Below are 24,066 nucleotides of genomic sequence, written 5' to 3'. Positions count from 1 at the left end.
ATACTCCCCCCAGTCTGTTTTGGTTGGGTTCCCCAACCCCCCTGGAGCAGAGGAGGAGGAGGACAGGAAGTTCCATCGTACAAGTGGAAATTCTTGCTCTCATTGAACAGCATTCTACTAATGTTGGATTGCAACCTTAAACATTTTGTTGCAATGTTATGATTTACTCTGGTAGAAACTAATGAGGTATAGCGGGATACACACCTATATCATCAAAAGCTCTTGTTTTAATGTTTCTCATTCTAAATCTATTTCTCATTGTTCTAGAATGAGGAAAATAAGCTACAGTAACAGTGCAGATTTTCCTGTGCCTTTAGTGCAAGGGAGGGATCAACTCAATCCTGTGTTGCACAGAGTTGTTCTTCTGACTGCCGCTTTCTTGTTTTGCATTTTGTATATTGAAACCATTTTTTTTTATCAAAACATTGACAGCTAGTGAAAAGAACTCTAGAATGGAAGCTTAAGTGAAGCAGGAGACTTTCAGAAAGAAACCACTGTGGATTTTATTTGTTTCACTGTGTTAAACTATAATGCTTAACTTAAATGAATAACAATAGGCAATGATACAATTATGTTTGGCATATTATGCTACCACAGAAAAAATTAACCTGCACGACAACACAACCAGAAACTCTCAAAAAGGGATTGTGAGTGGAAATCAAGGGTACTGATTATTTAAGTCTTTTAATTCAGACATTAAGTGTGGTGCTTTTGAGGATACCGATGCCTCTACTACCACTGGTATTCAATTGTTGCTGAATAAGTGACTATCCTGGAGGAGGCTCCTTGCAAAGTGCTGCCTTATCCATGAGAGTGTCTCCCTAAACTCAAAGCTGTGTGCACAAAGTGTGTGTGCCAGGGCTCCTCTATTTGGGATTAATGGAGAAGGATTTGCTGGTGCATTCCATGTGCACATGTGATGGTCTAGAACAGGCTGTTGAGAATTTTTTTACTAAACAGAATTAAGAATTTTGTGTTGCAAGGTTTGCCTGGTTTTGCTTGGCAACAAAATATTCTCTTTTCCCCATTGCACACTTGACAAATGAGACACTGAAAGACGAGTAGTTACTTAGATAATCTCAGGTTGTCTTTTATTCACTTATTTTATGCATTTCTGCTATGTTCCATTCCCAGTATGACCTGAAAGACAGAATGAAGGATTTAGTGCTGCAAGCAAGCATGTATGATGTTTCAACAGTGAATTAATACTTCCCTTTTTTTTACTATAGATACCATGACTCCTACGTTTTCATTTAGCTAATAAATTAGCTAATAAATTAGACTACTGCAAAGCCTAGTCTACATGGAAAGTAGAATGAAATAGTGGAGAGAGTGGTGCCATTTCAGACTGCAAGTGGGGAATGCCATTCTTGAATACTATTCCACATAAAAAGCACCCTGTAAGCTAACACATCAGGGCCCTGTCCCTTCTGTATGGATTTTCTATTTGCAGAGAGATGTAGCTTTTGTTTGTTTGTTTTTTGGTGTAGGGGAGTATTAAAAACCTGCCTTACATGTGCTCTGAATTAGTACAGTCTAGTCTTCTACCTTATTGGATGGCATCTGTAGGCACATTCTAACTTTCCTGAGAGTGAGCCCTACAGGAAGCATAGGGCTAGTACAGCTTGTGTTTCTGGGAGCCAGAAGCCAGAATTTGTAAATGAGTAGAAGGTTTTGTGTCTGGTCTTTTATCTCTCTCACTCTCCATCCCTTTGCTGCTAAACCACCTGCTTCAGAAGCATCTGATTTCTACAGAATTACTTGCCTCCACATCTGGAATCGATGACAGCCATTAGTTCAGAATTCTACTGTGGAACTGCAGAAAGCAAAAAGAGAAATACTAATTGACAATGCTGCAACCAGACAATGACTATTAACTTGAGTGTCCCTGATCCAGAGGACTGTGAGCACAATGTGCTGCTCACTCACTGTTGTAATTGCATTTCTCATAATGTTGGATTTAGCTAGGTAAAACTGTTACAGCACAATCTCTGTTTTTATTTATTTATAAGCAGAATTTCTATACTGCCTTATTATAAAATATCAAGGCAGGTTGCAGCAACAAAATACAAACCACCATTAAGAAAACAATATATATAGAATTATTAAAGTGAATAGTTAATTGAACCCCTTCTAAAAAAGGCATGGGCATAGCAGGGGGGCAGCTGCCCCCCTAAATAAATCAAAATCAATACAAATCTGAGGTTCTGCTCCCCCAACAAAAATCCTGGCTATGCTCATGAATAAAGGTATTCAAGAGATGCTGGAAAGTCAAAAGCGAGGGTGCATCCTGAATCTCTGCTGGGAGAGGGTTCCACAGCGTGGGACTGGTGACATTAAATGCTGTAGCCTAGCTGAGGCCAGCTAGGCCTCTGTAATCTGGGGGACAGCCAACAGCTCCTCCAGATATGGGAAGACCTTCTACTTTGTGTGTGGGTAAAGTACTGTACTCTCCACTACCCATCATGTTTTCTCCTGACACAGTCATCTTTACCCAGCAGTTGACTTGCTTGTGCACTATGGGATGTCACTGGATACAGGTAAGGTGGCCTATATAATATGTGAATGGAGTGGGGTCAGCATAATTGAATACTGTCTTCCTCAGCCCTTTATTGCAAATGAAGATGCACACAATACATATCCATGTATCTTGCTATGCACAGAAAATAGACATAGCCCCGTATACATTTTGGGAGCACCGCCCACAGCTTTGTTCTCTGCATGTTACTGGTTGCTACAACCCTCTTCTGTGGATTGGAATTTGCATAGGAAAGCTCCTATGAAACAATGCTGAAAGCTATGTAAGCAAAGTTCAACAATGAATAATGTACCTACCTGGCTCCAAGACAGACTAATAAACTGCAAGGAAGCATCTAATCCAGTCAACTCTGCATTGGTTATGCTCAACTTTCACTCTTATGAAACAGCTTCATTCCTACTCGAGTCATGGAAGAAACATTGAAGCTGTCTTTTGACCCCAAAGGAACCCCACTAGTTAGCTATTGTTGTTTAAAGGGACCCCTCAAATGTTGGAGACACTTTTTTTGCTTAAGCTTAGAGTACTGAGTGTGTGGCATCCTCATTACCTCTGACATCCAGCCGGCACTCTATTTCAGCTTCACCGCATTCATTCACAGCCTTGCAAGTGTAGAGGCCTCCATCAAATGGGCTGGGCTTCCGGATTTCCAAAGTCAACACTCCGTGCTTACTAAACATGCGGTATTTGGCATCTCCAGAAAGGTCCACTTTGTTTTTGAACCAGAAGATTTTTGGCTAAGTATATGATAATAGGAAAAGCAAAGATGAAACATGGGGTGAGGGGTACCACCAACTGAGACAGTTTATTTTTAACCAGTAGAATACCTACATTTCTTTGAACCTTATAAGAGACAAATGTTTCACCTGAGCAGCTTTGTTCCAAGGAATACCTTGCAAAGTAAAAATTATTGAAAAGTGCAGCTGAAGAAGATCTGGGGATCTGCTGAGGAGGTGGTTCCAGCCCACCAATGCCTCAAAAATGGGAGGGGAGTCCATCAGCAGGAAAGCCCTCTTCCTATTAGCCCTCTTCAGTCAACAGATACCACAGGACTTTTCATTGGCTGTATCCAACCACTTTCTATTATGCGTCAGTACTGTTCCTGCAGCCCACTCTTAATTCCACCCCCTGTTCTTTTCCTGCTGCTCTCCACACAAGGTGTGCAGGCTCTCTGCTTTTCCTAGACATGTAATGTTGTAAGCTGGCCTGGCACCTGATAGTGAAGGGTGGATTATAGTAGCAGCAGCAGCTGCGGCTAATATTAATTAATGTCTAGGCTGACTTCTGGTCCTGAAATCTTGCAATATCAGCATACAGGCTCGCTGCAGTTAAGAGTATTTCAACTGCTCTCTCGAGATCTCCCTGCTATTTAGCAGCTCTCCTCAACCCCACCCACCCCATTTCTGGTCCACCTGCCTGTAAGCTCCCCCCCCCCCCGCTTCAAAAATATAATTTATTCAGCCAAGTCAACTGGAATAATGGCATCATTTGCTCACTAAGGGTACCAATGTTCCCCTCGCTCACTTAACTGCATATTGAGAAAAGAGGTGTGTGTACCTTTGGGCTTCCTCTTACAGCACAGCTGAGCGTAGCATTGTACCCAGAGATCACAGAGCGATCTGGAAGAGGGTGAGTGAATTTTGGTGCTTCAGAGAAATCATGTTCTTTGTAGTTGGGGGGTTTATAATCTGTGCCTGTAGTTTAGGGTGGGTAGAAACAAAGTCAGAAGCACACTTATTTTAATCTTGCCCATGATTTAACATAATTTGAAAATTGGCAGCTGAAATTGTACTGAAATATTAAGAACCGGGATGATATCTTCTGCCTGTCCTTCAGGGGTTTTTTTTTGTTTTGTTTTTTTTTAAAGAGAAGGAACATCTTCTAAGGTTCTCTCTCTTGACATATCAGCGAGGCAGCAGCCTTTATTTAGAACATGGGTAGGAGAACCTAATATGAATGGGTTGGGAGCTCCAGAGCATTTCCCCTTTCCATCTGTGTTCTATCACTGCATCCCCCTTCATTCCAGGTCTCCTGCGCTCCTAGCTGAAAAAGCAAGAGGGCAGGAGACTCCAGCACTCTCCACTCCTAAATTCCTCTGCCCCCCCCCACCTTATACCTCTCTGCAGCACTCACTCACTCACTCACTCACTTCCCCTGTCCTACTCCTTGATGCTGGCTCTCTTCTCCTTTTCCCTGTAGGAATGAATGCTGGCCATTTATATCTAGCATCTGGAGAATCAATAGGGCAGGGTCTCATCCGATTCCTACCCCCTGTTGGCTCCAGCCATTCAGAATCACACTTGTTTAAGGTCTCCTTGGAGTGGCAGAAGGTTCGGAACTAGCTGTTACTCTTCCCACATTGTGCTTTCACACATTCCTCCCACATCATGCTATAATAAGCTTTGGAATTTTTTGAAATTCTGCCATCTATATTTATGAATGATAAATTTCAAGGCCAAATTCTACCTTGCATTACAGATTGTGAATTGGAATGTGTTAGCCTTGTTTGCATTTGCTGATTGCTGTGAGTTTGGCAGGCAACTATCAAATACTAATGGTTATTGTATGTTACTTATCAAATAATGTAAGAACAAAAAGTTCCATTCCATGTCAGCTGTCAAAGACCAAATACAATGGCATGCTAATCATCAAATACCACCGCTTTTGAAAACTACCTTCCAGGAAACCTGTATTATTTCAACACATATCAAGGATCTTGTCCACTTGTCTCATGTCTAAAAGCACAGGTCTAAACATTTTCCCCCTTACCCTACTCTTTCTCCACGGAAAACCAGCTCTTAGCTGTAAATTGGAGCAAATTTCAATCCAAATAAGCCCTGAATTGCCATTTGCTCTGAATGAGTGCTAAAGAGCCGTTTTCCCTGGGAGGGGTTGGAGGAGAAGCAGCAGTACAAGAGGAAGCGTGGGTAAATCCTTTGTTAAGATAATGGCCGTGGCCAAGTCAATTAAGCAACCTCTCTGCATTACCAAAGAATTGACCATGTTGTCATAGGAACAAATAGCTAATGGTGCTACCCAAAGGAGGGATGGGTCTCCCCTTCCCTGGTTGAATGCCACATCATCCTTGAGCACAATAGTTCTTTCCTACTCTTATTCGCCAATGACTTGTATACAGAAGCATGAAGCTTCTGAACTTAGGGCTTGAGTATAGCTATCATGACTAGTAGCTATTGATAGCCTTATCCTCTATGAATTTATCTAATTGTCTTTTTCCCATCTGAAATGAACTTTATTTGCACAAGAAACATAACAGGACCAGTGCCTCTCTCTCCAGGCAGTGCACATTTAAGTTCATTAAAACAGTCTTTAAGTTGGCAGTTTCTAAACCAACTTTAAGCTTATGGTAGTGAATCCTACAGTTCAACTATGCACTATGTGAATATTTTTTTTTTATGCCACAATGTGCAAGTTGATTCTTCCTGAGCAAGACTTGATAATGTGCATGATAATGTTATCTTTAAAAATGCTTTCTAAAATTTACCCAGAACAGATGTTAACCAAATTCACTTCTAATTTCCTAGAAATCTTATTAAACTGGTCACTTTTCCAGTCAAAGGACAATCTTAGGAACAAGATACATATCTTCATTTGAAAATCAGTTTCAAATTGAGTCCTGTGACCCAACTACTTCTCGATTTTTAATTTACCAATAAGGCCAGAGAACTTGATAGCTTTGCAACCAGTATAATTTGCTTTAGTTCTTCAGATCCCCTTCCTGAAAACGTCAATTTAGGTACTCTCTGTTACCTGTTTTTTTAATGTAGGCAGAATTTTTGGTGTTAGCAGCATTTTCACTCAACCCATATAGATTTTCGCTGAAGACCCGGAAATAGTACTCGTTTCCCATGATCAAATCTGATGCTACACAATTAGTGCGCCGATAGTGCTCAAAAACCGTATACCATTCCTGAAATGAAATAATCCATTGTCAGAAAATCAGATCTTGTGAAGGTCACAGTCTGGATTTTTGGAACATTATGTGTTAGGAATAATTTCTAATAAATCCAGTGACTGGCACTGAGTATGTTCGTGTTTTCTCATCAAGACCTCCAGTCATGGATGTTAAAGTCATAAATAGGAAGGGAGGGAGTTTCTCATATCTTATATTTTTGCTTTTGCCTATCTTGTAATTGGAGAAGGAACTGGCAAACCACTCCAGTATTTTGCCAGGAAAACTCCATGGACATAAAAAGGAGAAGCTTTGAGAAGAAAGTGAGTTTCCAAGGCATGCCCAGGTTCATGGGGTCACGAAGAGTCGAACATGACTAAGACTACTAAACAACAATGAATCTTGTAATTTATCATGGATAAATATTCCAAGTGTGGCTTCTCAATTATGCTCCGCTTCTATATATTGTGCAGCTCCAAGCTAGCCACTTGTATGGAGTGCAATTGCCCAAAACCACCATTCTTCTGCTGACATGATTTTGAGTCATGAGCTAGGACTCAAGGTATTACAGTTTCACTGTACATAATTTAGGGTGGATTCATACACTCATTCAGCCCATTACCCTTACCATTGTTTTTTTGTCTGCCTTCTGGACAGTGTATCCTGTGATTGGAGCATTGCCATCATCCTGGGGTGGTTTCCATTCCAGCGCAACATTGAATCCCCACACATCCACAATCTTTACATTCTGAGGAGGGCCAGGCTTGTCTACAGAAAGTCATAGAAAAGGTATTCAAGATCTACCACTCAGTATTTTCAGGAAGAAAAAGGAGCAAGACTTAAATGGTCTACTGCTAACTAATTGGTAATAGACAAACATCAAAAATGTTCTGTTAACTGAGCCAGTGTCCCAAAACAATATTGGCAAGATAAAGACTAACTCCTGCAGACTGCTGTATAGATCAATGCACACATACCTTCCACAGACATTTAAGGTTGACATCTCCAATTAATATTGCTCCATTATTTGCTCCCACTTTGGCAGCAATTTGCAAATGAATGCAAGTTTTTGTTAGCATTGCCATAACTGACAAAGATTCTCATTTATTGTAACTATGGTTGTTTGGAAGCTTAGAATAATTAATACTTTCTCTTGAAATTCAGTCCAGCATGTCACTTTAATTTATGTCTGAATCCAAAAGACAGTAGCATATGTCTATTGGCTACATCCATTAATCCCTTCTTAGCAAGACACCTGTCAAAGAAAGTTAGCTCTCTAACAGACTCTTCAAATGCTCTGTGAGTAATTCACTAGTTACCCCTGGGAATGTTGGACTGGGTTCTCAGCCTTCCAAATGATATGTACACCACTTCACAGTAACTGAATCAGTTCTTTCAGTTCTGCCTTCATCTTTTCTGCTCCCAAATCATACAGATCTGTTATCACTGCTTTATATACATTAGAAATTATTATCATTATTATTAATATTACACAAAAAATCAAACTAGAAACTTGATAGTACTGGGGAGGGACAAATGTAATCTGAGCGAAGCAAGCCTTAGATAACCAGGCCTCTCACTGAGGATTAAAATTATACGCTATGCTGCTGCAAACCTTGCCTATTAGCACTGAACTTGAAACTTCCTTAAACCAGAATTAGAGTCAAACTGTGGCTCTGTGTACACATTACCGACCTAAAAAGCATCTAGGTTGTCCCCCCCCCCCAAATTTGGATTGAAGCTGGTTTGGGGAAAATCCATCAAAACACAATATTTTGTAAGAAATGACAGGATATATATGTGTCAGGGAAGTGACATCAGAGGCACGGGAGAAGGAGAGGGTCTCTGATTCTGCAGGAGAAGGTCCCAGCGCTAGGGGGAGACTCAGCTGGGAAGAAAATGAGTGTAACACCAGGGATCCAGGAGAGCAACGGGACAGGGAGGTGCAGGGGCTCCAGGACTCTTCGTTGGAAGTTACTGAGGAGAGCCCAAGCACCCCGCTGCCCATGCCCACCCTGCGCAGGAGACTCCCGCGCAGTGAGAGGCGGAGACGATTGGGTGTCAAACAACTCTTATGTTGGCAGCGCTTTAAGAAACGCCCACAGTCAGATTCTACGAGTGACTAAGGGCAGCCACGCTGAGATGGGCTGTGCAGTCCGGAGGGTTTAACCAGGCAATCCAATGCTCAAACGAGGCAGGATTACGCACGAGTAACTCCCAACCACTACAATATGGATTGTGGGAAATGCCGTGTTTACACTGCATCCCAAACCAGCGATGGGAGCGTACTGGATGCAGGATAAGCAGGAGTGTGTAAATAGCCTACATGTGTTGTGTGGATTTCATGGCTCCCGACATGTTTTTGCACAGGCAAAGGATTAGGCCTTTCACCCTGTACTGTGGCTCTCATCCAAATCTGGCATCCTTATGGATATTTTTTCACATTATGTATGCAGTTCAAATCTTAGAGAGCAGCAGAAAGAAACTCACAGCGCTAATCTTACATTGGTTATTACAGCTGCGAGCTGCGGCATCAGCAATGCTAAGCAGGATTTACACACACACACAGAATAGCCTTTGTAAGAAATTTTAATAGCCAGCTGGTTTTTATGGGATCTGAAGGAGAAAATGCAATTAGCTGAACTGATGCTGTTAAGCTGCTTGAGTGACGTCACTCATTGTTCTCTCTCTCATTATAAATTGTGTAAGTGGCTTTTAAATTTTGTCCTGAAGTATTGTGGATTTTATTGCTGCCAAGTCTCCTGCTGCCAAAAAGGCTGGATAAAAATGGGCCACATTGGAGGGGGTGGCTAGAGATAATAAAGTTCATGTTTTTGTCAGTTGCTACATGCAGTCACAGCTTTTTTTAATTCACTGCATGCAGGCGTTCATTGTCCTGGTACTGGGGAGTCACCCTTTGTGTACACATGGGTGTTCCCATTCATTTCAGTGACAGAAGCTGCTCCATGCGTCCAAAAGAAAATATCACTTGACATTTGTATACAGCACTTTCAAGTAGCCAAATTGCTTCACATGCATGAACTGTAATCCTGACCTGCAGGTCCAATCAGGCTGGCCAGGCATCACTATTTGACTGGCAAGGCTATGCACACCTGACCGACACCACATATGTGTGGGGAGGGGGAGAGATGGCAGGTTGGAGGGGGGTGGCAAGCAGCATCCTGCCCACGATACTGCACTGAGAAACCCTGATTGGTGAGACTTCAAAATGCAACTCAGGCTATTTGAAAGCCCTTTCCAAGGCTGCTCTGCTCATTCAAACTGGCTTTAAACCTTGAAGGTTTAAACAAGCAGCACAGATGGAAAGTACAGAGTCTCATTCTCTGCCCTGGTTTTTGCTTTGTCCACCTGGAGGCACTCGCAAAGCCCTGTGTGTGGCACTTTGTAAGCCCCAATGATCATCTGATCATAGGGTCAACATGCTTGCACAGGGCTATGTCTTTGCCCTTATGGCTTTGTTTGAAGCCATAAGGCAACTTGGCCTGGTGGAGGGAGAGAGGGGCCAAAACCAGTTCCAAACTCCTACTGTAAGGTAAATCAACATACAGTGATACCTTTGGTTACAGACACTTCAGGTTACGGGCTCTGCTAACACAGAAATAGTACCTCAGCTTAAGAACTTTGCTTCAAGATGAGAAGAGAAATCGTGCTCCGGCACTGCAGCGGGAGGCCCCATTAGCTGAAGTGGTACCTCAGGTTAAGAACAGTTTCAGGTTAAGAACGGAACTTCAGAACGAATTAAGTCCTTAACCTGAGGTACCACTGTACTGCAGATTAGGGAGGGGGGAAATTTAGGTTTAGATGCCTAAGGCCATCTAGTGGGTTCCTGGCAGAGACGATTTTAGAAGTAGCTCAGTCTGTTAGCCACCATACAGCTACACTTGCCTTTTTTGATAAGAACAGGAGCATTCCTGTGAGTACTTGAAGTGCTGTACATAGACCTGCACCAAATCCCTGCATTAAAGTGACTGTGTTTAAATGGGAAATTCATAAGACTCCAAACAGTTCCTTACCCATTATTTGAATGGTAATAGTAGCCTTATCTATCATGCTTTCTATTTGCACCTCTACTTCATATATTCCAGAATGGTGGCGCTCAGCCTTTCGGATGAAGAGAATGGTGTCTGTATTGCTGTTTCGAATTCCCACCTCCTTAGAGTCTATTGGCTGACCATCCTTTGTCCAGATAACTTTAGGTCTAGGTTTTCCCTGCAGAAGAAAAAAAGGAAAGGAAAGCTACTGAGTACTTGGCACATAAAGTGCAAAGGAAGTCTTGTTGGTCCTTTCCAAAATGTAGAGCTGGACTAAACTTTTAGTAGGACCAAGCAAAATGTCACAATATAGTGAGCAAGCTTTTGAATTCTCCAGTATTCTTCCTCAGCTTGGATGCTACACAAAGCAGTAGGGTAGGAAAGGGAAAGAGGGCAAAACAAACAAATAAGAAAACATTGGCTTGGTTATTGCCTTCAGCTCTGTATTTAGACTCAATCTCAAAATGGAGTTTGCAGATTGGATTAGTCTGCTAGGGAGTGCAGGTCTCTGCTTGCCCTAGCAATGGCCAGCCCCCACTTTTGGAAACATAAAGGCCAGCAGTTACCCAGACTGACCTGGTTCTTTGTTTGTCTTCTCTACCACTTCCTGCTTTGCATAACATCCAGCCTGATAAAGAGTTCTGGAGAACTTGAAAGCTTGCTCACTATTCTTTGACATTTTGGTTGGTTCACATAAAGGTTACTGCCCAGCTGTGGATTCTTGAGTAGTTTGTGCCTTTAATCCCCTATTTCTTCTGAAGAAAATTATTATCTCTTGTTCAACTATTTCGTTTTTGCTCACTCCCTATAGCATTCATTTGACACTTTTGCACATCGTAATAACACACACATAAAGACATCAGATCCCTTTTATAATTGTCTTGTCTGTGACATGGTTGACTTAATAGTTCTGACCTATATTTGCTCCCTGAAAATATGTCAAAACTTCATCTCCACAGTGTGGTGTGGTTGGATGAGACAGCATATTTGTTAGTGTCAAAATATTGTCATTTGGGAGCTGGGAAAATGTGATTAGTCTCTCAAGCACAACTTTTAAGAAAAGCCATTTAAATCCTCCATAATAAGTGAGCAACATTTGATTATCTGAACAGACCTTAAAACCGATATATAGGTTTTGAAACCGTATGACTGTCGAATTGAATGAGCTAGGAAAGCACAGGACTCCAGGTTTATATAAGCCACATAGACTATTCTGAAGTGAACATTGTTTTCTTATTCACTGAAATGGAAACTGCATCTCTCTCTGTGTGTTTAATGATGCACAAAGCTACCCTTCCATTAAACAAATAAGGAAATTTGGAATGGGGCAGGGGGAGAGCTCCTGAAGTACAGCGGTCTGCCAGGAATTGCTGGACTGAAGGGAAGAGTTCGAATAGCAAATTAAATCGAGTACCTGGAAAGGAACGACAATGTTGATTGTATCGCCCACTTTCTTCATTAAAGTCTGTCGGAGATTGCGTGGCAACCAGATTTTGGGACGCTCTGTGGATCAGAGGATTATGAAGTCAGGGTTTTTTCTCCAACTTACTAGATATGTCATATGTATCAGAAAAATTGAAGAGCAATTAAAGTTTGTAGAAAACCAAGAAATTCTAGCAATTAAAGTTTGTAGAAATCCAAGAAATTCTGAGAGAAAGCTGTCATGATCCTACTAGGGATACTCAGTAGCTGAATACATTATTGACTTCAAATGAATTTGTACCAGTGGCAAATATTGTAATGATATCTGAGAAATAGAAGTCATGGAACCTCTTTATACAGCAGGGCAGAAGTAGACAGCCATCATCGTTAAGAGCCATACAATTAACATGCATAATCTCTTGTGGGCCACATGGGGCGGGGATGATCACCACCCCTGACTCTTTTCTTTCAGGAGAGGGAAAAGAGAAAGAGAGAGGAGGGTGAGAGAGGGTTGTTGGTAACAATGTTAACATTTCCCTCCTTACCAGCTGCATGGATTTGGTCAGAGCGCCACATATCACCCACCCCTATAATAGGGGACTCTGGGATGTGTTCTAGGGCATGGCTGGCTGCAACACTGGACAGGAGTAATTGATGCTGCAATGTTTTGTTGTGGTTTGCAGAGTTGGCTGTCTCCAGTGATTGATGTTTTAGAGCAAGGTGGCTAATTTGCAGGTCTCCGGATTGAACTCCCACCATCCCCAACCCCAACTCATGCTGACTAGGAATGATGGGAGTTGGAGTCCAACAACATATAGGATAATCACAGCTGGGAGAATGGGGATAATAATGAATTGTCTGTTTGCTTCTGACTCACTGAAGGAGGTTCTCTTTATCTGTGACTGCTACTCTGTCTGAATCCCCCTGCCTTTAAGTAAGTCCCTCTGGGTTTGGGATGCCCTGTGCTTGTAGTTTAATAATAGTGCTCTGGGTCATTCTGGTGTTAATAGAATCCGGGTCACGTCTTTTAGAACTCCAGACAGAAATAAGGATTGAGAAGTTATATCAGTTGAGCCGTCTTTCTGGGTTCCAGCCAACTGAATTAGACCACTTGTACTCTTGGGCTACAGACAAGGTGATGATTAATGACCGAGATCATGAATGTTCACCAGACTGACAGCCGGGTGCTTGGCCTCACTCCCCTAAGCAACAATCCACACCAAGCATGAAATATCAGAAATAAATGCACAGTAACCTCACAGGGAGAAGGAGAGCTGTACTGAGGAAGAAAGTAATTTTTAAAAGCTGTGTGCAATTTAAGTATTAATAATTAGGGATACCGGTTTATTGCATATCAGAACCAAAGTTCCACAGGTTAATACAGATCCATACCCCAGATCTCCAAGTGGTGAGATTTCAGTGATTCTAGTGCTGGCTTTCCCTAGATACTTACGCAAGATCTCTCGGACGGTAATCGGCTCTTTTGTAACAGCTGGCTGACTTGCACCTGCCAGGTTTACAGCAGTGATGCGAAAATTAAGTTTGTCTCCTGTGACCAAATCTTTTACCAGGACAGAGGTGCGCTCAATCAGGCCATGAAGTGCTGGGATCCATTCTGTGGCTGCAAATGCAAGATCACTTACTGTTAGGCAAAGCTTTTCAAGCAGAGGTTTATAGAACTATGCCTGAAGGCACAATCCCAAGTATTTTTACTCATGTTTTCTATTTGCACCACTGCTTCATATATTCCAGAATGGTGGCATTCAGCCTTTTAGAATCACAGCTAAAGCTTTCAAAATAACAGCTGAAGCACCCATGGCATCCAATGCACTATAAGATACAACAACTTCACACAACGTTTCAAAGAAATGCAAGATTGTGATGATCACAGAAATATAGGTAATGGTTAATTCCTTTAAAAGGGAATCTCTGGGGCTTGACCCTACTGGAGAACAAAATTTCTGTCCCCGTTAATCTCAGATGTTTGAAGACAGATGCACGTTGCTTTTCATTCTGTACCAATACCATCCTCCATCTCCTTTATCTGCCCAAGGCTGCTGCCTTTCTCAGTTAAAAGGTGACTAAACTGATTATCCTAGAACCTAGATGACACTCACACCATCCACTTCAAGCTGCCCTTTTTTGCCACCTGAGGCAAAATGGGAATTGCCACCTGCTGCTTCTGCACTCTGCCTCCACATCCAATGTCACCATGCCCTGGCTCTCGATGAACTTCGTAGGAGCTGGGACACTCCTCAAAATATTGCTGCTCAGCTTCTCTGCCTTGGGGTGTGGAAGACAAGTGGCAATGCCGCATGCCAGAATATTGTACCTCTCTCTTGGTGGTAAAAGCAGTGGGGCCAGCGTAGCACCACTGCTTGCACTTTTGCTGCCTCATAGGTGGGCAGCTCTGCTTTTAAGCCACTTTAAGACTCATCCTGGGAACTTTCTAGTAAGGCTCTCCTTGCAAGAGTTTGAAGAGTTTGGATTTGATATCCCGCTTTATCACTACCTGAAGGAGTCTCAAAGCAGCTAACAATCTCCTTTCCCTTCCTCCCCCACAACAAACACTCTGTGAGGTGAGTGGGGCTGAGAGACTTCAAAGAAGTGTGACTAGCCCAAGGTCACCCAGCAACTGCATGTGGAGGAGTGGGGAAGCAAACCCGGTTCACCAGATTACGAGTCCACCACTCTTAACCACTACACCACCCTGGCACCATGTGTTTTTTTAACAGACTCCACTTCCCACAATCCTTTTGGGGAAACCATGACTGTTAAAGTGGTGACATCCACACCATGCATTTAAAATATGTTTAGAGCATATGGAGCTCCCCACCAATCCTGGGACTGTAGTTTATCTCTCAGAGAAATACAATTCCCAATACAGTTTCCAGGATTCTTTGGGGGAAGCCTTGGGCTTTTAGTGTATGATGTGCATGTGACAACAATTCCGAAAGCACCATGGGCTTACTTACATCCTTCTTTACAGTACTCAATGTTGTAGCCATCCAAGCCTCCTGCTCCAATTCGTTCAGGGGGTCTCCACTTCAAAGTCACAGAAGTATCACAAATGTCTTCTACTGTGAAGTGTGTTGGCTCACTTGGAGGAGCTAAACAGAATAGAAAATCCAGAGCCTTTGGGTTATTTGTTTAATGCTAATAATATATTGTAGCATTCATATTAAAATTATCAAAATGGCTAACAAATGCTTAAAACTTCGCAAGATAGAACAAGCAATACAATCTATATCCAGTTAAAATGATTACCACTGCAAAATACCTGCCAGAATAAAAATACTACCTGCGAAGAGAATCCCTGCAACGGATTGTTGGCTTCCACAAAATGTGGACCATAGTCCTGCATTGTACTTTTGTTGATTTAATATTTATTTACTCCAAAGGATAGCAAGGCTCATATTGGGATACGTGATTGATCTTTTAAGATATGTTCTCTGTATATCCAGCCTAGAGCTTTATAGGGTAAATTGGGATTGGATGCTGTTCAGCAGCCAATACAATGTCTACAGGGTAGGACTTATAGACATTAAAGAGAACTTCAGCTTTTGCTATCTCCTCTCACTGCTGCTTTCACCAGCCTGGCCAAGCTGGTGAAGGCCATCAATTCCAAAAGCCCTGTGAGGAACAGAAGGTTGGATACAAGCCTGTTGTGGCAACCTGCTGAGGCCTGTTTGGGAACTGTGAGCAGCCTAAGGCAACACATCTATCTGATCTTTGAGGGGAGGAGGAGGTGCTATATTTTTACTAAGAACTGGTGCCTTTTCTTTTTCACTTCCAATCCCATTTCTGTCTTTTAGAGGGTAAACCTGAAGTCAGGGAGCCTTTTTCCACTGAAAACTGGAGTGAGAACATGAGAAGAGCAATGAGATCGGATCAATGGCCCAACTAGCCCACCATCCTGATCTCACAGAGGCCAACCAGATACATATGGGTTTTTTTGGAAACCCAAAAGCAGGACTTGAATTTGCTTCATCGTCTTTTTAAGTCATCCAGTTCAGGGGGTATCACCACTTTACCACTTGTGGGAGCAATTAAAAACCATTAAACAAAGAAACAAAACAAATCAATGCTGTTGGTGATTTGTTCCTGTCAGGAGCAAGGCTACTGCATTCTGCACTAATTGCCGTTTCTAAACATTCCCACAATAGACAGTCCTTGCAGTCATGAATTCGTAGCTGCTAAACAAATGATGTGGCAATTACTGATCTTCAAAGTGAGATATTAGGAGGGAAAAGGCGTTAGCAAGAGATTAGAAAACATTCTCTAGAATGAATTCTTGTGACACAAAGGTTTTCTGCTAAATTTATAACTGGATGAGACACCAAGCTTCTGCTTGGATGGCTCTTGATGAATGCATTCCAGATAAAATTAAAATATTGGCAAAATGATATGGATATATAATAGGCACAAGAGCAGTATTATATAAATGGCCTTACAATTCTTATTTCACATTTATCCTATTGGAAAAAGATATTAGGATTGTTTTGGTGTACACTGCTTAGAAGTGCAAATAAGTGGTATATAAATGCTGCAGGTTAATAAATAGCATAAGACTTCATAATTAAGCAAAATAGCAAAAAAAGAACTAGATGTACCCTAATTATAAATAGTGATTCACTTCATATTTCTGTACCTCACAATTAGCAAATGGCCACTAACTAGACCTTGATGCCTTATGCAGCCAACAAAGAATATCATTACAAGGCAGCTGTGGGCCTAGTGCTATAGGTCCTGAATTCAGTAGATGCACAGCAAAAGTGCACATCAGTTGGTAGTAGGAATTCTGCTAAGTTAGGGGAATGCCAATCTCCTGCTAGCTTTCGGTCTAAGACAGGGAATACAGTATTCAGTTTTTGAACTCACTTCGAGGGTACATTGATGAGACCAGTGAAATTCAGTATGCATGGGCCCCAGGTATGATGCCAATAGGATCCATAAGTCCTAATGGATCTACAATAACTTCTGTGTGGTATGTGGAAAACCCCATAGTTCCTATATGCAGTGCTCATCTGTCTGCTCTCGGGCACAGTAGCCCGGGGAGAAGAGTGTTCATGTGTGAACACTGGTAGGGGAACCTTTTTCCGCCTGAGGACCTTGGTAAAATGCTGCCCTGTGTGAGGCCATTTGACACCTTCCCACCAGCCCTTGCGGTGTTGGCTTAAGCTGGGCATTAGGAAGGAGGTGCTGAACTCTACCAAGGTCCTAGAGCCCTCCTTCCTCATTACCAAAACCCAGTAAGCTCTTGCCTGGCTTTGGGAAGGAGACAGAACTCTGGGACCCTGTCAGAGCTGTTACATCTCCTTCCCAAAGCCGGACAAGTGCTTACTGGGCTTTGAGAAGGCGCCTTCCTTGGCTGCACACCTGGTGCAACCATGCTGCTCCCATTGCCCTAAATCCACCTCTGCCTCCAAAAGCCAGTGGTGGGTGAGGCCAGAGGCAAAAATAAGTGGAGAAACAAATATAAATTTATACAGTACAGCAGTTTCGAAACTCACCCACTCCACTGTACCCTCCATCCAGCCAAGCAAGCGGCATTATAAGAGTTTAAGGTTTTCACCCAGACAAAAACACTTGGGATGCAAAGCAGGGGCAGTGAGGGGTGCAGGCTGGGAAGAATTGCAAAGGCCCAGAGGATCACCGGACCTCCAGATCCAAGGTTCCCCACCCCTGACACAGGGGGACTCCAGAGTCTATCCTAATTTGTGTAAATGCATATGTGTGAAAGAGTGAAGAGAAGTGAGGCTAGGTGAGTTTTGTGTCTGTGATTCTAGAATATATAGGACAGGGTACTGCAGATATTTGGGTTACATACAGTACAGGACTATCCAAATATTATTTCTTTACCAACTATAGAAATTCACATTTGGGGGTGTGGGTCAGTTTGGAGAAGTTCAAGATTATTACCTACCATGGTCAGAATTGGAATTTGTCCTTTTGGTACTAGCATTGCCCTTTTGAAAAGTTTTCCTGTATCTAAAGATGCTGTGAATTTAAGAAGTACCATTTCCACCCTTCAGATTCCACTGTGCAAAACCAAGCTGTTCTACTCCTTGGCAAAACATTTCACAAAGACTGCAAAGGGCCTATCTCTGCATGCAGTGACAGATACTCAGTCATTTTGGTTCATTTTCAAATCATTTAGATTCTGTGTATTTGAAAAAATAACAATACCTGAAGTATTCCCCCCCCCCCATGCCATGTGTGTGGTTATCATAAGCCAGGAAAGCTGTGGTATTTAAACACATTGTGTGCATTATTTTAAATATTTCAAAAATACAGAATGTTCCCTACCACATAACACCATTTAAAAAAATAAATAAACATCACAAACAGATGGAGAACCTAATGTTAGCATCCCACATCATCCTGCTGCAACATTTTACTCCCTTCTTAAACTATAATTAAAGCCAAACATTCAAAGCAGTCTTTAAAAGCATGTGCATCACACATAGGAGTATGGTTGGATTACCACACGACGCATGTTACAAACCAGTGCCTCATCTCCATAGTTGTAGGATGGAGCCTTATTTCTAATCAAGTATATCATTTCTTATTGCAAGAAAACCCTGAACCTTTTAGTTCAGTTGATTCCTGTGGGGGTTCTTGTCTTTCTTCGCTCTGCACAGCCCAACTGTTGAGTGTTGGCTGAAGATCAGAATTAACCGCCTCCTCCTGCTCTTTCTCGTTCTCTGTTGGCCCATCGCTGGGGTTTTGCAGTGGCACACTCTTTTCTTCACAAAACTCGTCCCCTTCCTTATGATCTTCTGTGAGCTGAACCACCACTTTAGTCATTTCTGTTGCTGTTCTACCTCAGGCGCTCAGATTGTTCTTTCCTCCCTCAAAGACTCCCACAGTTTGCTTTTAGTTCAGGGACTGATAGAAACACTGTGGGGTCATCATGATTATTTATAGAAAATAATTCCATGGATATTTTCTTAATCAGCTATCCTTGCAGCTCCGCAGGGGGTGGGAGTAATGAAGCACTGGGTGGGATACGGTGATATTTGCACCCATAAGGGAATGGGGGAAGCTGAGAGGCAATGGGAGGTCACTGTCAATTAGTTCCCCTCTCTCATCGAGACCCAGCTTGCCTCTCACACCTCTAATTTTAACAGTTAGAAATTCATCAGCAATTTCATGAAATTGGAACCTTGCTACTCCCATTCGCGAAGAGGGTTTTAGAAAAAGGTTAGAAAATATAAAACAGATCAAGAAGGAGCCACCTGTCTTACAAATATGGACTCTGTGTCCCTACTGAGTGGAGAAAGAGAAGGTAATTGTGTGCCCATGTGTCTCTTCATCTCCTTTGGATGTTTGAGAAGTAACACAATGTGTGTTGACACTCACCAATTGGCATGAAGGGCTGTGAGGCAGCACTGGGCCGGGACATACCAACTGAGTTGACGGCGTAAATTCGCATCTCATACACAACTCCTTCAATCATTCTCTTCGCTTCATATGACAGGTCCTTTAGAAGGTCAAAGTTCAGCCTCATCCACCTGTAGCTCTTTTTCTTCTTCCTTTCTAAGATGTAGCCTACAAAGTGAAAAGAGACACCACGGATAGAGAGCCTGTTCTACAAGAGACACAAGTATGGTCATTTTGCTTTTATTGCACAGAAACTCCCAAAGCAGACTCCGTTTTACCAAATTTACATTTCAGAGCTTCTCCCATTTAGTTGCTCTGTACATAGGTTAAGGGAGGCAGTAAATTAAAGAATATTTTGCTGCTCAATCACCTGCCCTTTAGCTAATTACAAAATCAATTCCATTTAAGTGTGTGGTATTACATCCACACTAACATGACCACATGCCAGCCTTGTACTAGGGAATTCTCCATCTCTCTCCTTGCTGTAGCCCTGTTGCAATCCCTGAAAAGCATCTTCTGTGGATCAGGGTACCCTCAGCAACAGCACAGGGTGTGGTGTAGTGGATGACAACTGGAAGAAGGGTGGAAAATTCTTCAGTATGAATTTTTCTGTGCTTGTGCTAGTTTGGGTGTACCCCAATTTCATACAACCAAAATATACAAGTTTATGCCGTTTTTATTGAATGAACAAAGAACAAGATACCGTATTTTTCACCCTATAGGACGCACTTTTTCCCTTCCAAAAATGAAGGGGAAATGTGTGTGCGTCCTACGGGGCAAATGCAGGCTTCTTGGCTTCAGCGATAGCAACGCGAAGCCTAGGAAGCCTGCGCTCCGGAGGCTTCGCGTTGCTTTCGCTGAAGCCAGAAGAGTCTGCTCTTTGAGGCTGGCAGTGGGAGAAAGCAGCGCTTCCTCCCATCGCCAGCCCCAGAGGATTGGGGGGCAGCGGGAATTCCACCTCCCGCAGAAGCCGCGCAACCCCTTTAAAGAGCGTGCGGCTTCTCCTGGCTTTTCTGGGAGGTGGGGGAATTCCACCACCTCCCGCAAAAGCAGGAAGAAGGTCTTGGAGTAGCGCACAGGCTGCGTGCAGCCTGTCCGCTGCTCCCAGAGTTGCGGCGGGGGGGGGGAATCATATTTTTTCCTTGATTTCCCCCCCTGAAAACTAGGTGCGCCCTATGGGCCAGTGCGCCCTATAGGGCGCAAAATATGGCAACTTACCATTTAATAAGAAAACAAGGAGAAAGTAACATGGTTGGAAGGAAAGACCGTCTTTAATATTTTCTCCTTCGTTCCCTATTAGTTCTTGGGATGGGCATAGGCAAACTCGGTCTTCCAGATGTTTTGGGACTACAACTCCCATCATCCCTAGCTAACAGGATGGGCCAGGGATGATGGGAGTTGTAGTCCCAAAACATCTGGAGGGCCAAGTTTGCCTATGCCTGTCTTAAGATAATAAGCTTTGCCTTTAACTCACAGCCTTATGGATTTAACATTTGCTCTGGTTTATTAATCCATTTCAGATTTATTTGCTTAATCTACTGGTATGAAACTGGATCCTAAAATTGTTTACTCAGAAATGTCCCGCTGTTTTCCATGAGGCTTACTCCCAGGTAAGCATGCCTAGGACTGTGCCCTGAACCAACTAAAGCCTGATCCATAGAATGGATACAGTTCAAACCTTGTATGGACTATTTTAGATCCACTCTGGATCCCAGTAATAACCGCTCTCCTATCCTGCCTAATGTGCTAAGTTCAGCTGTTCGTCAAAATGCGACGACATCATTCTGTGAAAGAGAATCAACACTGTTAATCTCACTTTTCGGAAATGCTGATGACATTGTATAAAACGCATACCTCTGAGGCATTTTAGCCACCTAACAACGATTCTGGAAAAGGACTAGCTTTGTAATGAGAGTTGAACTGAAGGAAAGTCTAATGATCACAGATGGACTAATAACTTAGAATAGCCACTCATCACTTGTCAAGAATATGGCTCAAGGGACCAAACTCTACAACAAGCCCAAGTACCAGACCTTTTTTTACATTTACTGCATCAAATCCATTACAGGACCTAATAACGTCATCAATATTATTAAACGCTCACTCACCTGCACATCTTCTAAAATAATATATGACATCAGCCACCAGCCCAATTAGGTCAGTGCTTAATTAACAGTGCAATTCTATACACGTCTACCGAGAAGTAAATTCAATGAAGTTCACTTACCTCAGAGATATGCTTTGGGCATTAAAAATAGAACCACACAGAAAGCAGTGGGGGAATGTTTCAGTCTACTAGGACACACTCAAACTTTGGTTTAAGGGTAGCCATTTCCATGACTAATTACAGCAAGAAGACACAGAACTGAAGATTACGAATGAATTTGATAACGGGTGGTCGTCATATAGTGCAACTTGACACACTATTATTTAGAAGTATCTCACTCAGAAGAGTGTGGCATGGTGGGGTGCTGATGAAGGCCCACCCTTCTGACAACATCACAGCTAGTTACCTGGATGAGGTAAGGGTAAGGCAAACTTAGTGGTGAACTCATGCCTGCGCAGGTATGCTGTCATGACTGCTGGACTGACTCTCACTGTGCCCATACAGCGCTGACATCACCAGTAGCCTGACCTGACCTACACAGTCCAGGTAAGTGGTAGCAACACTGGTGCTGGGAGAAAAGCTCTATGGCACCACCCTATCATGCTCACCCCCCCTGATCCCACTGTGTTCAATGGGGCTTACTCCTTAGCAAGCGTATTTAGGGTTACAACCATTTTCTATAGATGTAAACACCTTTCACTATGAATCAGGGCTTTTATATATATATATATATTTGCTTTCGTAGATTTTCACGGGTACAGGAATGCAGGTTTTGGTGTCTTCGGGTGTCTTCCCGTGTAAGAGTTGGGGTGTCTAGGCGACGTTTCGACGAGGTCTCACTCGTCATCTTCAGGCTGGTGCTTTCGGCTTCTTGTTACTGGAACTTCCAGTAACAAGAAGCCGAAAGCACCAGCCTGAAGATGACGAGTGAGACCTCGTCGAAACGTCGCCTAGACACCCCAACTCTTACACGGGAAGACACCCGAAGACACCAAAACCTGCATATATATATATATATATATATATATATATATATATATATATATATATATATCATTTTAACTTTCCGGAACTCAGTTCTGGCACCTCTCAGGCGGGTGCCATTGCCATTATAAGAGAACAAAGGAGGTGTTCATGGTGAGTTATCTTTTTCTAGAAAAATAGCGCTGGTTGATATGATATAATAAGTGAAAAAGAGGCACTTGAATATACATAATAAATCCTTACGGAATTTACAAATGCAAAAACTGATACAAGCACCTCTTGATTCACTTCTTTTGTTTAGAATACTATCTAATGAAAGCTTTTATTTTATTACTGGGATTACCAATCACACATTCCCCCCCTCTCCCCTGCACACACTTATTAATTATAAATAATTATTTCATTTCTATACCACTTTATATTTTCATACACTTTACATACCAACAGCTGGACAATACACCTCTCCCTCATTCTCACAAAACCACATATACAAGCTCACCATGTCCACATACAGATCACACATCCATATCTCCCCCTCTCCCCCACATGCCACATATACATATCCCCCCCCCACACACCTTGAGCACCCACACTCAAATGCAGAGAGGTTTTCCACAGGTGAAAGAAGTACTTGCTATTCCCACATAAAAATCCATCTCTCCCCCAAATCCCCCCAAAATACATGAAGGCCGCCAACTTTGCACCCATGGACACAGGGTTGGTGATCCATATCCCATTATAACCAGGTAGCCATTGTAAAATAGCACTTTTGGGGGGCTTTGGCTAACATTTCACCCAAAGTTTGGCAGTGGTTTCAATGGCTGAACCATGCCAGCAGTGTGTGTCCTTTAACTTCAGCTGGTTCTGGTAACAGTTTCATCCTGTCCTTCTATCCTGATACTTGATATTCCCGTTAGTGACCTTGTTCAAGGGTATTCCATTAAATGTGTCCCAGAGTGAGAGCAGCTTTGCACATTGCAGCACTGCCAGAGGAAGTAGAAGTGGTCTGAGCTTCCTCTTTGTGTGTTTCCTGAACAACAGCTGAAATTGGGAGAAACTGGCAGGCGTGTACGTGGAGCACATGCTTATCAGTAGTCCAGGTTTCCACTTTCAGCACCTCTGAGGAAGATGCAAAACCTACCTATTAGCCTATTTGCAACTGAGCCGCCTTCAAATATTGGTACTAAATAAAGGGATACATTCTATTCATGTAAAAACACGCTGATTCCTGGACTGTCTGTGGGTCGGATTTAGAAGGCAATTGGGCCGAATCCGGCCCCCGGGCCTTAGTTTGCCTACCCATGTGTTAGAGTTTCGACTCTTCTTCTTCCAAACCAATTCAAGGTTTGTTTGTTTTTATAGCAAGCGAGCTAAAACTTGATTAAATAAAATAAATAAAACGCAGTTCCCACTCCAGGTGGTCCACAGGAAGCAAGACTCACTCCCCACAAATCTTCTTTCAGTGCTGGTGGGGTATTTAGTAAACTACCCTTTCAAGAAATAGCAGTAATGCCCATATTGTCCTCAAAATGACAGAAAAACTATATATATGGGAAATCAAAGAGGTAACTGAGGAACTTTTGCCTATTTCACAGTGTCATAATTATATTGTAAAATATAATAATTCACAGTACAAATGTATTTCTGGGAACATACAGAAAATCCTTTC

The 24,066-nt window shown here is 42.5% G+C and overlaps 1 protein-coding gene across 1 annotated transcript in view; it reads right to left on the bottom strand.

The window, feature by feature from the left end:
- Positions 1–478: 478 nt before the first annotated feature.
- Positions 479–24,066, bottom strand: part of MYBPC3 (myosin binding protein C3) — a 65,292-nt gene continuing 41,704 nt past the window's right edge. Inside the window, exons 24-33 of the mRNA XM_081170703.1 lie at positions 19,286–19,474; positions 14,896–15,030; positions 13,374–13,541; positions 11,913–12,001; positions 10,481–10,676; positions 7,075–7,214; positions 6,305–6,464; positions 4,094–4,230; positions 3,087–3,273; positions 479–1,816 (exon numbers count right to left, since the gene is read on the bottom strand). Coding sequence (XP_081026829.1) covers positions 1,806–1,816; positions 3,087–3,273; positions 4,094–4,230; positions 6,305–6,464; positions 7,075–7,214; positions 10,481–10,676; positions 11,913–12,001; positions 13,374–13,541; positions 14,896–15,030; positions 19,286–19,474 — 1,412 coding nt within the window. The 3' untranslated portion in view covers positions 479–1,805. The remainder of the gene's footprint in view (positions 1,817–3,086; positions 3,274–4,093; positions 4,231–6,304; positions 6,465–7,074; positions 7,215–10,480; positions 10,677–11,912; positions 12,002–13,373; positions 13,542–14,895; positions 15,031–19,285; positions 19,475–24,066) is intronic.

The sequence above is a fragment of the Podarcis bocagei genome, assembly GCF_964188305.1.
Source record: "Podarcis bocagei genome assembly, chromosome: 1".
In the NCBI taxonomy this organism is placed as follows: Eukaryota; Metazoa; Chordata; class Lepidosauria; order Squamata; family Lacertidae; genus Podarcis; species Podarcis bocagei.
This window is presented reverse-complemented; position numbering and strand designations above follow the sequence as displayed.